This window comes from Lissotriton helveticus, chromosome 1_1 (assembly GCF_964261635.1).
Source record: "Lissotriton helveticus chromosome 1_1, aLisHel1.1, whole genome shotgun sequence".
NCBI lineage: Eukaryota > Metazoa > Chordata > Amphibia > Caudata > Salamandridae > Lissotriton > Lissotriton helveticus.
This window is the reverse complement of record NC_136057.1, coordinates 707937704-707952149: the sequence shown is the minus strand read 5'-3', so window position 1 is coordinate 707952149 and position 14446 is coordinate 707937704. Positions and strand designations below refer to the sequence as shown.

At 44.8% G+C, this 14446-nt stretch overlaps 1 protein-coding gene across 1 annotated transcript in view; it reads left to right on the top strand.

Annotated features, from left to right (window-relative positions):
• The first annotated feature begins 1627 nt into the window (after nucleotides 1-1627).
• Nucleotides 1628-14446, top strand: part of RPS16 (ribosomal protein S16) — a 41311-nt gene continuing 28492 nt past the window's right edge. The window contains exons 1-3 of the mRNA XM_078674235.1: nucleotides 1628-1738; nucleotides 1839-1891; nucleotides 4908-5009. Of these exons, the coding sequence (XP_078530361.1) occupies nucleotides 1844-1891; nucleotides 4908-5009 (150 nt within the window). The 5' untranslated portion in view covers nucleotides 1628-1738; nucleotides 1839-1843. The remainder of the gene's footprint in view (nucleotides 1739-1838; nucleotides 1892-4907; nucleotides 5010-14446) is intronic.

Here is a 14446-nt window from a genome sequence, read left to right as displayed (position 1 = left end):
TTTAAACAAGCATCATCGGAGCCTCCGGTCCTGTTGAAAAATAAAAAAACATTTTGCGTTTGTGACAAGAATTTAATTTCTATTAAGGACACCAAGGCAAAGATTATCCCAACCGTTTATTTGCATACATATGTATTTGAGTACTGTTGTGCATAGATAGGTTTCCTCCCTGTTGATAAAGTGTATGTTGTGAATGACGGTTTAGACCAGTGTTTACGGCTTTTGATTCCTTGCAGGGAACATGGGCAAGTGATTCATATCACGTTACTTCATATTTATGGGCATTTTCCTCGTTCATATCTGGTTTATCATGGGTGGATCGTTTCCCTGCTGTTGCTGACGAAGGCTTTCTTGGACCAGAGTGAAGCTGGGCTCCCGTTGAGGCTGGTTATGCTTCCAGTTGGTTACTGATTTTGTCATTTTAGAAATTTGCTGACTGTTTTCCATGGACTGGAGCAAAGAAAGATGGGAGGTTATGTAGGGCTGTGCATCTATAGTTAGACATGTGACTATGATGCGTTTATGGGTAATGTAGTGTTTTAAAAAAGTTTAATCTGATTATCTGGTGAAAATAAAGAGTAACGAAAGAGAAGAGTAATCGTCGCCTCCAGGTCCTTAAAAGAATAGAAAATTCTTGTTGCAAATGCTAGAAAATATTTTAGCTTACCACACCACGCCTTTAGTTGATATCATATTTTAGAAAAGAAACATGTTTTCTTGCACAGCATTTATTCCCCAAAAAAACTCAAAATATATCCATATGGTGACTATGCTCTTGGTTCTGTGCAGAGTGCCCAGGATGTTAAAACAATCAAAATTGGCGTGAGTACATTTTGTGGAAAAACGTTCTAAAGGTATACAAACGTGAACTACCCCAAAAATTGACTTGTGGTGAGCGGGCCGGTTTTTTGGTGTTCAGTATCGGATTATGGATTGCAGTCAGTGAAAGAATAACTGTTCAAGAAAAAAGACGTTCTCCGTACACCGCGGAGGAGAAAGCAGATTGTAGATGATCTAAGCCTGTCTGGGTAACACCATGCTTCTATGTTAGAATCTGATGGTTTCATGTAAACAGAATACAGTTGTAGGCTGTAGCTGCGGAAGTAAAAGAAGGACACACGCACGCATCCTTTGTACTATAGAACTAGAGAGAGTCTTAATAGCGTCTTTCATTCTACTATAGAACTAGAGAGAGTCTTAAAAGCGTCTTTCATTCTACTATAGAACTAGAGAGAGTCGTAAAAGCGTCTGTCATGGCTGCGAGTTAAACAAGCATGAATACGGACTTTTAGAGGCACCAAAGATAAGGTCAATCAGAAACACAATCAATAGAATGCCATCATCAAATAACGTAATTGAATGCCATGCACATAACTAGAACAAGAAAACATTTTAAAGTGTGTTTTAAAGAAGTCCGTTTAAAAATCTGTATTGACATGTTTCAAGAAATCAAACTTTTTTCCCAAAATCTCAAGCAAGGCAGCTTGCTTTGAAGAGCTTAATTAAAAACGAAACATTGTTTTATGAGTCCCTTCGGCAACTTGCTAATTGATGTTCATGACCGGATAATCCGAAAAAAAAATCCCATCATGGCCGCCACGTTTGTGATTTTTTTTCCTGTCTTTTTACTAGGGTCACATGTTGTGGGCTTCCGGTGCACGTCTTACCGCACACTGCCCCTGGCGAGCGACATCGGAAACCCCGTTCTCTCTTTTCCTGCTGTAGCCGATCCGGAGAGGTAAGAGTATTTTTGAGCTCCTTCAGTGCAATTGTTAAAGCCTTTTGGACGTAATCCCTGGCAGCTTTTCCTGACCGTGTTGTTTGTGCCATTTCTTCAGGAACCATGCCGGCAAAAGGACCACTGCAGTCCGTCCAGGTCTTCGGGCGCAAGGTTAGTGTGGCACGTGCGCGCGCTCTTCCTTCCCGCACCGTGGCACCTTTCTTAGCGAAGTTCCATAGCCGAGTACAGATAATAAGATCGCTTGTCTACCATGGGTTTTTCTCAGGCCTTTGTGACTTGTTTTCGCAGTACTGTAGTCTGTTCAGCTCCTTTCTCAGGTTGACAGTTACATATCTATGTTGTATTTTTTGCATATTTCCTGTATTATAAATTGTTGAGTTTAGTTTACACGTTCTTGTATTTGTTCTATGCTCTACTTTTTTGTATCGTAATTTAGGCATGCAACGAATACTATGGCATTTTAAAACGCAGGCTGTTTTCATTGTACTAAAGCAAAGTACAAAACAGCACCACATGGGAAACAAGAACACGTGTTACAATTGAATATTTCACAAATTAGGAATCACAAATCATGGCACGATCTAATTGCGGGGTGGTGAATTCCCCATCAATAGTTTATTTCCAGTTGTAAGCATACATCACGAACTTGAAAAGTCCAGGATCTGCAACACTACATGGATTTTAGCTTTACTATGACCAATTGACCGATTTGTTTGATCGGTACACCACCAGAATAGCGTCGATTTATTGTGATATCAACAGATTTGCTCTTTGGTTCGTTCATGATTGGGAATGTCTTTTGCCCGTTGGAAACGCAATTGGATCGTGCCAGGATTTGTGAGTCCTAATTTGTGAAATATTCAATTGTAAGACCTTTTTTTGTGTCCCATGTGGTTCAACTTTGTACTTAGCTTTAGTGTATCATATCTCCTAGTGAGGGAGGCATCTTTGGGCAGAAGGTGTATACAGAGAAATGCACATAGAGATATTTCTCAGTAACAAAACAGAATATGGGTGATTAACGGTGAGGGTGCTGCGATAGTGCTTTAGGTCCACTGCCCATTTAGTTTGTCTTTCTGTTTTAATTGTATTACATGTAATAACCAGGAGTGCGGAGTAAGAATAGTACAGGAGGATGCGGCTCTATCATACGCGCACTGTTGTGGCGTGCTTATCACTAAAGAAGTAGTGCTTAAAAATGTCAGCAAGAGTCCGAGATTGTAAATAGGGAATGTTCCTTGGGGTGTCTGACCCAAGATTGATCAGCTGAGACACCAATTAGAAGTGGTATATCAGTGACTAAGCCAACCATTTGTAAGCAATGTGCCTGCACCAAGTCCTCCTCCGTCTTTGTATTTGAATTATTTTTAAAGTTTTATATAGCGCTAACTTGACCCGTGGGTATCAGAGCGCTTTATATACACACAGTAAAAACAGAAGAAAATTGCATTACATAGTAGGTAGGCGGTAAGGAAGCAAAACGGACAAGGTTTGTTGACGTTGGTCGGGAAAGTATTTGTAAGGGAGATGGAGTTTCAGGTCCCTTTTGAAAAAGGAGAAGGGGTTGCATCTGAGAACTCTATGGAGAGCGTTCCACATCCTGGAAGCGTTGCCAGAAAACGATCGGTACGAAGTGGTTTTCTTTTTCAGAGGGATAAGGAGGAGTGAGTTGGAGCTTCTCAGAGTTCTGGATTGTCCTGCTCTTCCCAGTTAGTTGTTTAGGTAGTTGGGGGACAGAGTGAGCGGTTTTGTGTGTGATGCAGGCCAGCTTGTAAATACACCTCCCTTCCATGGGAAGCCATTTGAGAGCTGGAGTGATGTGTTCAAATCTTTTTACTCCAGATATGAGTCTAGCGGCCATGTTCAGCACTGCCGTTAGTGGGGCTAGGTGAGCTTTTGGAGTTTTTGTAAGCCACAATATGCTTTGCAACAGAGAGCGCATGTGCAGTCTAGTAGTCTCAACCTCCAGAATTGCTTTGTTTACATTTAAATTGTATGATGGAGCTTATTTTTATTTATATTTTGCTAAAAATAAGTTTAAAAAAGTTTCTGCTGTAGTAACTTGTACATCGAAACAAATCAAGATTAGTAATAGTCAATTGCAGTGGTACATGTTCTATTGAATCTTTCTCTCTGTACCTTAAAGACAAAACTAGATAACATCGCTAGGTCTTGCCTGCGACAGTACATGCATTTGCACATATGAGAGATATTGTATATAAAAAGGGTTTTGTAGCCTGCTCCATTGCTTAACATGGTTTACTTTGCTTTTATTCTCATTTGGTGCCTTTTAATAGGCAAGCGCGTACTGGCTTCACTTCCACTTTTTTGGGCTGGAGCATGAACCAAGTACTGATTTCTTAAGCTACATTGCTCTCCTTTCACTGGTCGTGTTTATGCTCGAGGTACTACTACTATTTTTCCTTCTAACCTTTCGTCCTTATTGAACCTCTTGCCATGTGTACTTTTTGCTTTACTATGCCACACACTTCAAGGAAGCCCCTTTTTGTCTTTGACGTGAATGATTTTGTGACCACTTCTACTATCCAAATGTATTTTCACTAAGACCTGGGCGCAGCTGCTTTCATTATGATAGGATTTTTTGCCAAATGACTTTTTTTTTTTAACTTTTTTTTTTACTCTTTTTTTATTTTTATTTTTTTTTTTTTTTTCTTCACAGAAAGGAAAATTAATTGGTCTTCTCAGTATCACAGTGGCTGTTGTGCTGAGACTTAACAAGCAATGGCTAAGCCAGTAGGTCTCACATTTGAGTCTATTGACTCTGCCATTGCCTTTTGTTACTACTGTACAACATGGGCATTCCTGGCTTGGGTGATAATTTGTAACCCTGCCATGCAATATAGCAGTGTGGTATGGCTAAAATCAATTAAAAAGACTACAGTGCATCCAGGGCTAAAGCACTTTTAAAAAAAGCGCACTATCCTTGAATGCGTAATAGCACTTACTAAAGTTAGTTTTAGCCACATTCCAGAGTCTATATACTGCTGTACAGCGTGGCTCCAAAACCTAGCAAAAGCCAATAGCTCTTACAAACAAGACCTATTGGCTTTTTCAATGCTTGTTTTTTCGTGCATGGCGTTAAGGTTAGTACGTACATAATAATTATTTGCTTTGTATAAACGTTCTTTGTTATATATTTTTCCAGAAAACTGCAACTGCTGTTGCTCACTGTAAAAGGGGAAATGGCTTGATAAAAGTTAACGGAAGGCCCCTGGAAATGATTGAGCCTAGAACACTTCAGTACAAGGTAAGAATATTTTTTATTATCTAAGTCTGCAGAAAGTGTTTCTACTGCTGTTTACATCTCTTCTAGGCAACTCATGTGCGTGTTCAGTAGATGGGCTTCCATTCTGCCTCTTGCTGCTGCTTTAAGTCTGTGTTCCGAAAAGCTTGTTACTCAATGGTTTATTTGCATTCTATTTCCCACCGTCCCCTGTCTTGCTACTCCCCTGGAGTATTGGCCTATTATGGGTATCCTTTCACAAAAGGGCTTTTCCCTTTGTGTTTGTACACCCTTTTAGTTTTGTTGCAGAGTGCAGTGCACAAGTTTTCCTGGTGCGGATGCTGCGCTTTATGGTTTACAGGCCCTCGCTCTCCTCCCTGTTATTTACAAAACATCCGCTTTGAAAAGCGATCCCCGCCGGCAGCTACGTTCCTTATGGAGTTTTATTCACGGTCAACTCGACGTCTGCTTTACGGCTGCCTTGTTTCATGAAGCGGGCGCAGTGTTGTGAAAGCAATGCAGCTGCTTCCTCCGATGCAACAGTGTCTCTCCCCTTCCACGCCCCACCACCCCGTCCATATCCTTTCTGTTGCTTGCTGTTTTTAGGGCTCGGACTCCTCCCCACTGTAAGTGGGGGAGGAGTTTCGAGATCCTAATGTTATAAGAAAAAAAAGAAGTATCCTTAGGGCCTTGGTGAGAGGAATTCCACACATTCCTTAGCGTTTTCTGTCATCTGGCCAGTGATTCGTCTTCCTTGTGTTTTCGTTTTAATAGGCTTGAAGTGATAGGGTAAATGTAGTTTTGTTCCGCCATTTTGGGCATATTTCGTGCGTGCTTGCGCAAAGAAGTACATAAATTATAATTAGGAGCTGTCAGGGTGCCTCCGTTAGTGAATCCAGATGGCCGGGCGCGTTCACAATTCTGCAGTGCTCAGCGCGCAGCTTCCTTGTTCTTGTTTATTATTTGAGAAGAAGGATCGACTTCCCTTGTAGTGGATCGGGAAAGACAGGGAAAGAGATTTATAACAATACATGGGTGCACTGAATTAGGAACGACAGCTCCTGGCCCTCTCCTCCCTTGCGCCCACCGCAAAGATGTCTCAGCTGCGCTGAATTAAAAGTGCATGAGGTTTTGAACATTTTTTTTCTACGCGCACAGTTTCTTTTGACAACCTTCCCTGACTGCATCAAGGGAATGCTTTGTAGCCGGGGGGGTGACAACTGCTACCAGCGCCAGTTCACGGCCGATGCATAGAACTGCAGTAAAATGTCACATCTGACATTTGAATCACTGCCCCAGAGCCTTTGTACAGTCAGAGCTGCCGTGTGGTATTTATAGCTGTTGCATTCATATAGATTCTGCCCCGCCTCTCTCCTCTTCCGCTAACATTTCTGAGCTGATTCCAGGTAGACTCAAAAACACTTATCACGTCAAACAAATCTACTCCCTAAACCACGTCATGCGCACTTTATTTACATTAAATGCACATCCGCAAGGTGTTTAATGATGTATTTGTGACGCTGACGTTTATTCTTCGTCAAATCAGGTTGTGGTTTGCTTAAAGAGACCGTGTTGGTTAAGGATAAGTGACTCGCATTCTGTAGTTTGTTATCAACTGGCAACTACATCTTTTCTGAATGGATTAGCCAAAGTGTTTTTTCTAACAAATACTTCCGACTTAATTTGTTTTGTCACTTTGTATAAAAACCCTGTTTGTAAAATCTTTAGAGAAAAGAAAATCACCGCAAAAAAAGGGTGGCAGACAGTTTTCAGCCCAACAGATGGCTAACTTCTAGAAGCAACTACGTGATAATAAAAATAAATGGAAGTTAACTAACATTAGCGCATGGAAAGACGGCAACCGACTTGAAAGACTTGATTCGCGTTCCTAGTTTCCTTGTAAATAAACAGGAACTACGTTGTGGCCCCATTTTAAGGCAGGCAGGTCGGTGTTCAGCCATTCCCAGGAAATGATGAGGCAGATGGGCCGCGCCCGGCAATGGTTGTTCTCACATTCAGTAACTAGAAATGCTTGTGAGGAGTGTCACTATCAACAATGGTCCCCAGCTGCAACTCATTGTAAAGGGCCACATCCACTAATAAGGTTCATTACGATGCATATCTATGGCAACAGACAATAGTAAATAGAACTGGGGTGCCCTCTGGTTTACCGATAGAGCTGCAACTGTTCCTTTTCATCTACCAATAATCTGATAAAATCACGTGATTGGGTTCTTTTCAGGTTACTTCTTGTTTACCGTTTTTCCCACCATTGAAAGCGCAAAAAATTGCATCATTTAAGGTTTCTAAGAATTGCTTACGTTTTAACGTAGTATATTCCAGTGATGCTGTCTTCCTTATGCTCTTTATACACTGTGAACCTTCGTTCTTAGGCTCTATCAGAAACCGTCAATTTCACAACATCACCTTAATACAAAGTTACAGAAATGTAAAAAAAAATACATTGTATAATAATTCTAAAAATGGATGCCAAGTCTGTGCATGTAACATGTTATATTTTCATAATGCAGTTTTGAGGTGATATTGATATTTTTAAAAGGCAGTGTTCAATCTTGGGTCAATCAGAAACCCTCAATAGCTTGATAAGCCCATATAACACACAGTTTAGCTGGCTGTTAACACGTACTGTAACTATCATGGCTGTACACAACAGACAATGTTTCATAAGACAGAAGGTCTTCACAGATATAATCTATTTCACCCAAATGTGCCACAGTTCCAAAAGAAAGGCCTTAGTGACAACGAAGTGCAGAGTGCAGTTTGAGAGTGGAGAGTGCAGATTGAAGAGTGCAGATTGAAGAGTGCAGATTGAAGAGTGCAGATTGAAGAGTGCAGATTGAAGAGTGCAGATTGAAGAGTGCAGATTGAAGAGTGCAGATTGAAGAGTGCAGATTGAAGAGTGCAGATTGAAGAGTGCAGATTGAAGAGTGCAGATTGAAGAGTGCAGATTGAAGAGTGCAGATTGAAGAGTGCAGATTGAAGAGTGCAGATTGAAGAGTGCAGATTGAAGAGTGCAGATTGAAGAGTGCAGATTGAAGAGTGCAGATTGAAGAGTGCAGATTGAAGAGTGCAGATTGAAGAGTGCAGATTGAAGAGTGCAGATTGAAGAGTGCAGATTGAAGAGTGCAGATTGAAGAGTGCAGATTGAAGAGTGCAGGGTGCAGGTAGAGTGCAGAGTGCAGGTAGAGTGCAGAGTGACAGTAGAGTGCAGAGTGACAGTAGAGTGCAGAGTGACAGTAGAGTGCAGAGTGACAGTAGAGTGCAGAGTGACAGTAGAGTGCAGAGTGACAGTAGAGTGCAGAGTGACAGTAGAGTGCAGAGTGCAGAGTGCAGAGTGCAGAGTGACAGTAGAGTACAGAGTGACAGTAGAGTGCAGAGTGACAGTAGAGTGCAGAGTGACAGTAGAGTGCAGAGTGCAGAGTGACAGAGTGACAGAGTGACAGAGTGACAGAGTGACAGAGTGACAGAGTGCAGAGTGACAGTAGAGTGCAGAGTGACAGTAGAGTGCAGAGTGACAGTAGAGTGCAGAGTGACAGTAGAGTGCAGAGTGACAGTAGAGTGCAGAGTGACAGTAGAGTGCAGAGTGACAGTAGAGTGCAGAGTGACAGTAGAGTGCAGAGTGACAGTAGAGTGCAGAGTGACAGCAGAGTGCAGAGTGACAGCAGAGTGCAGAGTGACAGCAGAGTGCAGAGTGACAGCAGAGTGCAGAGTGACAGCAGAGTGCAGAGTGCAGAGTGACAGTAGAGTGCAGAGTGACAGTAGAGTGCAGAGTGACAGTAGAGTGCAGAGTGACAGTAGAGTGCAGAGTGACAGTAGAGTGCAGAGTGACAGTAGAGTGCAGAGTGACAGTAGAGTGCAGAGTGGCAGAGTGCAGAGTGGCAGAGTGCAGAGTGACAGAGTGCAGAGTGCAGAGTGCAGTGACAGTAGAGTGACAGAGTGACAGTAGAGTGACAGTAGAGTGACAGAGTGACAGAGTGACAGAGTGACAGAGTGACAGAGTGACAGAGTGCAGTGACAGTAGAGTGCAGAGTGACAGTAGAGTGCAGAGTGACAGTAGAGTGCAGAGTGACAGTAGAGTGCAGAGTGACAGTAGAGTGCAGAGTGACAGTAGAGTGACAGAGTGACAGTAGAGTGCAGAGTGACAGTAGAGTGCAGAGTGACAGTAGAGTGCAGAGTGGCAGAGTGCAGAGTGGCAGAGTGCAGAGTGGCAGAGTGCAGAGTGACAGTAGAGTGCAGAGTGCAGAGTGACAGTAGAGTGCAGAGTGACAGTAGAGTGCAGAGTGACAGTAGAGTGCAGAGTGACAGTAGAGTGCAGAGTGACAGTAGAGTGCAGAGTGACAGTAGAGTGCAGAGTGACAGTAGAGTGCAGAGTGACAGTAGAGTGCAGAGTGACAGTAGAGTGCAGAGTGACAGTAGAGTGCAGAGTGACAGTAGAGTGCAGAGTGACAGTAGAGTGCAGAGTGACAGTAGAGTGCAGAGTGACAGTAGAGTGCAGAGTGACAGTAGAGTGCAGAGTGACAGTAGAGTGCAGAGTGACAGTAGAGTGCAGAGTGGCAGAAGAGTGCAGAGTGACAGTAGAGTGCAGAGTGACAGTAGAGTGCAGAGTGACAGTAGAGTGCAGAGTGACAGTAGAGTGCAGAGTGGCAGAGTGGCAGAGTGGCAGAGTGGCAGAGTGGCAGAGTGCAGAGTGGCAGAGTGCAGAGTGACAGTAGAGTGCAGAGTGACAGTAGAGTGCAGAGTGACAGTAGAGTGCAGAGTGACAGTAGAGTGCAGAGTGACAGTAGAGTGCAGAGTGACAGTAGAGTGCAGAGTGACAGTAGAGTGCAGAGTGACAGTAGAGTGCAGAGTGACAGTAGAGTGCAGAGTGACAGTAGAGTGCAGAGTGACAGTAGAGTGCAGAGTGACAGTAGAGTGCAGAGTGACAGTAGAGTGCAGAGTGACAGTAGAGTGCAGAGTGACAGTAGAGTGCAGAGTGACAGTAGAGTGCAGAGTGACAGTAGAGTGCAGAGTGACAGTAGAGTGCAGAGTGACAGTAGAGTGCAGAGTGACAGTAGAGTGCCAGAGTGCCAGAGTGGCAGAGTGCCAGAGTGGCAGAGTGGCAGAGTGGCAGAGTGCAGAGTGACAGAGTGCAGAGTGCAGAGTGACAGAGTGACAGAGTGCAGAGTGCAGTGACAGTAGAGTGCAGAGTGACAGTAGAGTGCAGAGTGGCAGAGTGCAGAGTGACAGTAGAGTGCAGAGTGACAGTAGAGTGCAGAGTGACAGTAGAGTGCAGAGTGACAGTAGAGTGCAGAGTGACAGTAGAGTGCAGAGTGACAGTAGAGTGCAGAGTGGCAGAGTGGCAGAGTGGCAGAGTGCAGAGTGGCAGAGTGCAGAGTGACAGTAGAGTGCAGAGTGACAGTAGAGTGCAGAGTGACAGTAGAGTGCAGAGTGACAGTAGAGTGCAGAGTGACAGTAGAGTGCAGAGTGACAGTAGAGTGCAGAGTGACAGTAGAGTGCAGAGTGACAGTAGAGTGCAGAGTGACAGTAGAGTGCAGAGTGACAGTAGAGTGCAGAGTGACAGTAGAGTGCAGAGTGACAGTAGAGTGCAGAGTGACAGTAGAGTGCAGAGTGACAGTAGAGTGCAGAGTGACAGTAGAGTGCAGAGTGACAGTAGAGTGCAGAGTGACAGTAGAGTGCAGAGTGACAGTAGAGTGCAGAGTGACAGTAGAGTGCAGAGTGACAGTAGAGTGCAGAGTGACAGTAGAGTGCCAGAGTGCCAGAGTGACAGAGTGCCAGAGTGCCAGAGTGGCAGAGTGGCAGAGTGGCAGAGTGCAGAGTGACAGAGTGCAGAGTGCAGAGTGACAGAGTGACAGAGTGCAGAGTGCAGTGACAGTAGAGTGCAGAGTGACAGTAGAGTGCAGAGTGGCAGAGTGGCAGAGTGGCAGAGTGGCAGAGTGGCAGAGTGCAGAGTGACAGTAGAGTGCAGAGTGACAGTAGAGTGCAGAGTGACAGTAGAGTGCAGAGTGACAGTAGAGTGCAGAGTGGCAGAGTGGCAGAGTGGCAGAGTGGCAGAGTGCAGAGTGACAGTGACAGAGTGCAGAGTGCAGAGTGCAGTGACAGTAGAGTGCAGAGTGACAGTAGAGTGCAGAGTGGCAGAGTGGCAGAGTGGCAGAGTGGCAGAGTGCAGAGTGACAGTAGAGTGCAGAGTGACAGTAGAGTGCAGAGTGACAGTAGAGTGCAGAGTGACAGTAGAGTGCAGAGTGACAGTAGAGTGCAGAGTGACAGTAGAGTGCAGAGTGACAGTAGAGTGCAGAGTGACAGTAGAGTGCAGAGTGACAGTAGAGTGCAGAGTGACAGTAGAGTGCAGAGTGACAGTAGAGTGCAGAGTGACAGTAGAGTGCAGAGTGACAGTAGAGTGCAGAGTGACAGTAGAGTGCAGAGTGACAGTAGAGTGCAGAGTGACAGTAGAGTGCAGAGTGACAGTAGAGTGCAGAGTGACAGTAGAGTGCAGAGTGACAGTAGAGTGCAGAGTGACAGTAGAGTGCAGAGTGACAGTAGAGTGCAGAGTGACAGTAGAGTGCAGAGTGACAGTAGAGTGCAGAGTGACAGTAGAGTGCAGAGTGACAGTAGAGTGCAGAGTGACAGTAGAGTGCAGAGTGCCAGTAGAGTGACAGTAGAGTGCAGAGTGACAGTAGAGTGCAGAGTGACAGTAGAGTGCAGAGTGACAGTAGAGTGCAGAGTGACAGTAGAGTGCAGAGTGCAGAGTGACAGTAGAGTGCAGAGTGACAGTAGAGTGCAGAGTGACAGTAGAGTGCAGAGTGACAGTAGAGTGCAGAGTGACAGTAGAGTGCAGAGTGACAGTAGAGTGCAGAGTGACAGTAGAGTGCAGAGTGACAGTAGAGTGCAGAGTGACAGTAGAGTGCAGAGTGACAGTAGAGTGCAGAGTGACAGTAGAGTGCAGAGTGACAGTAGAGTGCAGAGTGACAGTAGAGTGCAGAGTGACAGTAGAGTGCAGAGTGACAGTAGAGTGCAGAGTGACAGTAGAGTGCAGAGTGACAGTAGAGTGCAGAGTGACAGTAGAGTGCAGAGTGCAGAGTGACAGCAGAGTGCAGAGTGACAGCAGAGTGCAGAGTGACAGTAGAGTGCAGAGTGCAGAGTGACAGCAGAGTGCAGAGTGACAGCAGAGTGCAGAGTGACAGCAGAGTGCAGAGTGACAGCAGAGTGCAGAGTGACAGCAGAGTGCAGAGTGACAGCAGAGTGCAGAGTGACAGCAGAGTGCAGAGTGACAGCAGAGTGCAGAGTGACAGCAGAGTGCAGAGTGACAGCAGAGTGCAGAGTGACAGCAGAGTGCAGAGTGACTGCAGAGTGACAGTAGAGTGCAGAGTGACAGTAGAGTGCAGAGTGACAGTAGAGTGCAGAGTGACAGTAGAGTGCAGAGTGACAGTAGAGTGCAGAGTGACAGTAGAGTGCAGAGTGACAGTAGAGTGCAGAGTGACAGTAGAGTGCAGAGTGACAGTAGAGTGCAGAGTGACAGTAGAGTGCAGAGTGACAGTAGAGTGAGTGCAGAGACAGTGTGTCAGGGTGCACATTGTGTGAGTGTGCAGAATGAGTGTGCAGGGTAAACAGTGTGTGAGTGTGCAGAATGAGTGTGCAGGGTAAACAGTGTGTGAGTGTGCAGAATGAGTGTGCAGGGTAAACAGTGTGCGACTATGCAGAATGAGTGTGCGGGTGAGCAGTGTGTGAATGTGTAGGGGCAGTGTGTGTGTGCAGAAAACACCACACACACATACACCACACACACATAACGCACACACAAACCACACACCTCAGTCTCTCAACACCACACACTTGTCACCACTCAACACAACACACTCACCACCACACTCACTCCCCAGGCTCACCCCCACAGACTCACCACCACACACTCACCAGCACACAGAAAACAACACACACAACAACACACCCCCAGCCGTCAATGAATGCTTTCACCATGCACAAACACCAACAACCATCATCCATCTGTGCACGCTTTTACCAAGCACACACCCACCAGCCGTCAGTGCACCCTTCCACCAGGCACACACACCTCCAGCCGGCAGTGCACTTTTCCACCAAGCAATCGCAGTATGGTACACTTTACTTTTAAACATATTCATATAAAGCACAGCATGCCACCATTGGTAAAATTACAATTCAACAAACATACTTCCACTACACACCACATGCACACACTCCATAACACATGGCAAAAAGACATTGGCATTTACAATGCCATTAGCTCAAACTCAAATAAATCCGAGCCCGATTGCATTTCTAATGCTTGTTTTTTTAGTGTCTCCTGGCGTTGGAGCGAGTATGCGCTCCTCGCCTGCAAGAGATATTGTGTATACAAGATTTCTAAAAGGGATTCTAAGCCCCGCCCCCTCATTTCCATTGGGTAGCATCAGTTTTTTAAAAATATATTTTATTTCACCAGAACAGCAACATTGTACAGACAGTGTGCATCATTCCTTCATGTATATACAATGTTCATCCATCTCTTCTTAGTACATTTAGTGCTAATTTTAATCATGAATCATTCACCTGAGCTGACAGTTACATATTCATCATCAGATCTAAACCGATTGCGTTTGACTACGACAACAGACAACTGTCCCTTTACATTTTTACAGTATTTCAGTGTAACATGAAACATATGGGGCTATTCAACAAGAAGAAACTCTCGGGTGCGAGTATTTTAGGTGCTTCGGAGCGCCCGATCTAGAAACCTGTTAAGACCCATCTTGGTGTTGCTGTAAGTATTCTACGAGAGGTTGCCAGAAATATTTTGGTCTGGAGTCCTGAGGTAGTTCCTCCTCATATGTACCCAGTGTTTCCTTACAATAGAGCATGTCTGTCAACCAATCTTTGAATCTGGGCGGGCGTTTGCTACCCCAATTTATGGCTATTCGCCTTTTTGCAAACAAAAGTGCCATTGCCAGTAGCTTCCTCCTAATCTGTTTGATCCTGTGTACGCCCAATAAGCATACCAGAGGGGAATTCGGGATGTGTTCAGCTAACATGTGTTTGAGTGCGGTTGTCACTTCTTTCCAATACATATTAAGACCCGGGCAGGTCCACGCCATGTGTAGGAAATCAGCGTGAGGCGCGGAGCATCTCTGGTAGTTATCATCCGCTCTGAGGCCAAACCTGTGCATTTTTACCTGTGTGTAATACGTCTGACGTATAAATTTAAAATGGATGATTCGCAAATTACAGTTTGGTGTGAGTAAGCCTAGCTGCATACAGCTATAGCTCCATTCTTCCGAGATAGTTATTCCTGTCTGTTCTTCCCATCGTTTGAGCGAGCTATTTGTGTCCACCCCCTGTTCATTTTGGGATGCAGCATATAGTCTAGTTCCAATTTCTAGCGCCTTTGGCGCTGATAACAAAACCTGAAGGGCCTGTAACGTCAGTGGTTC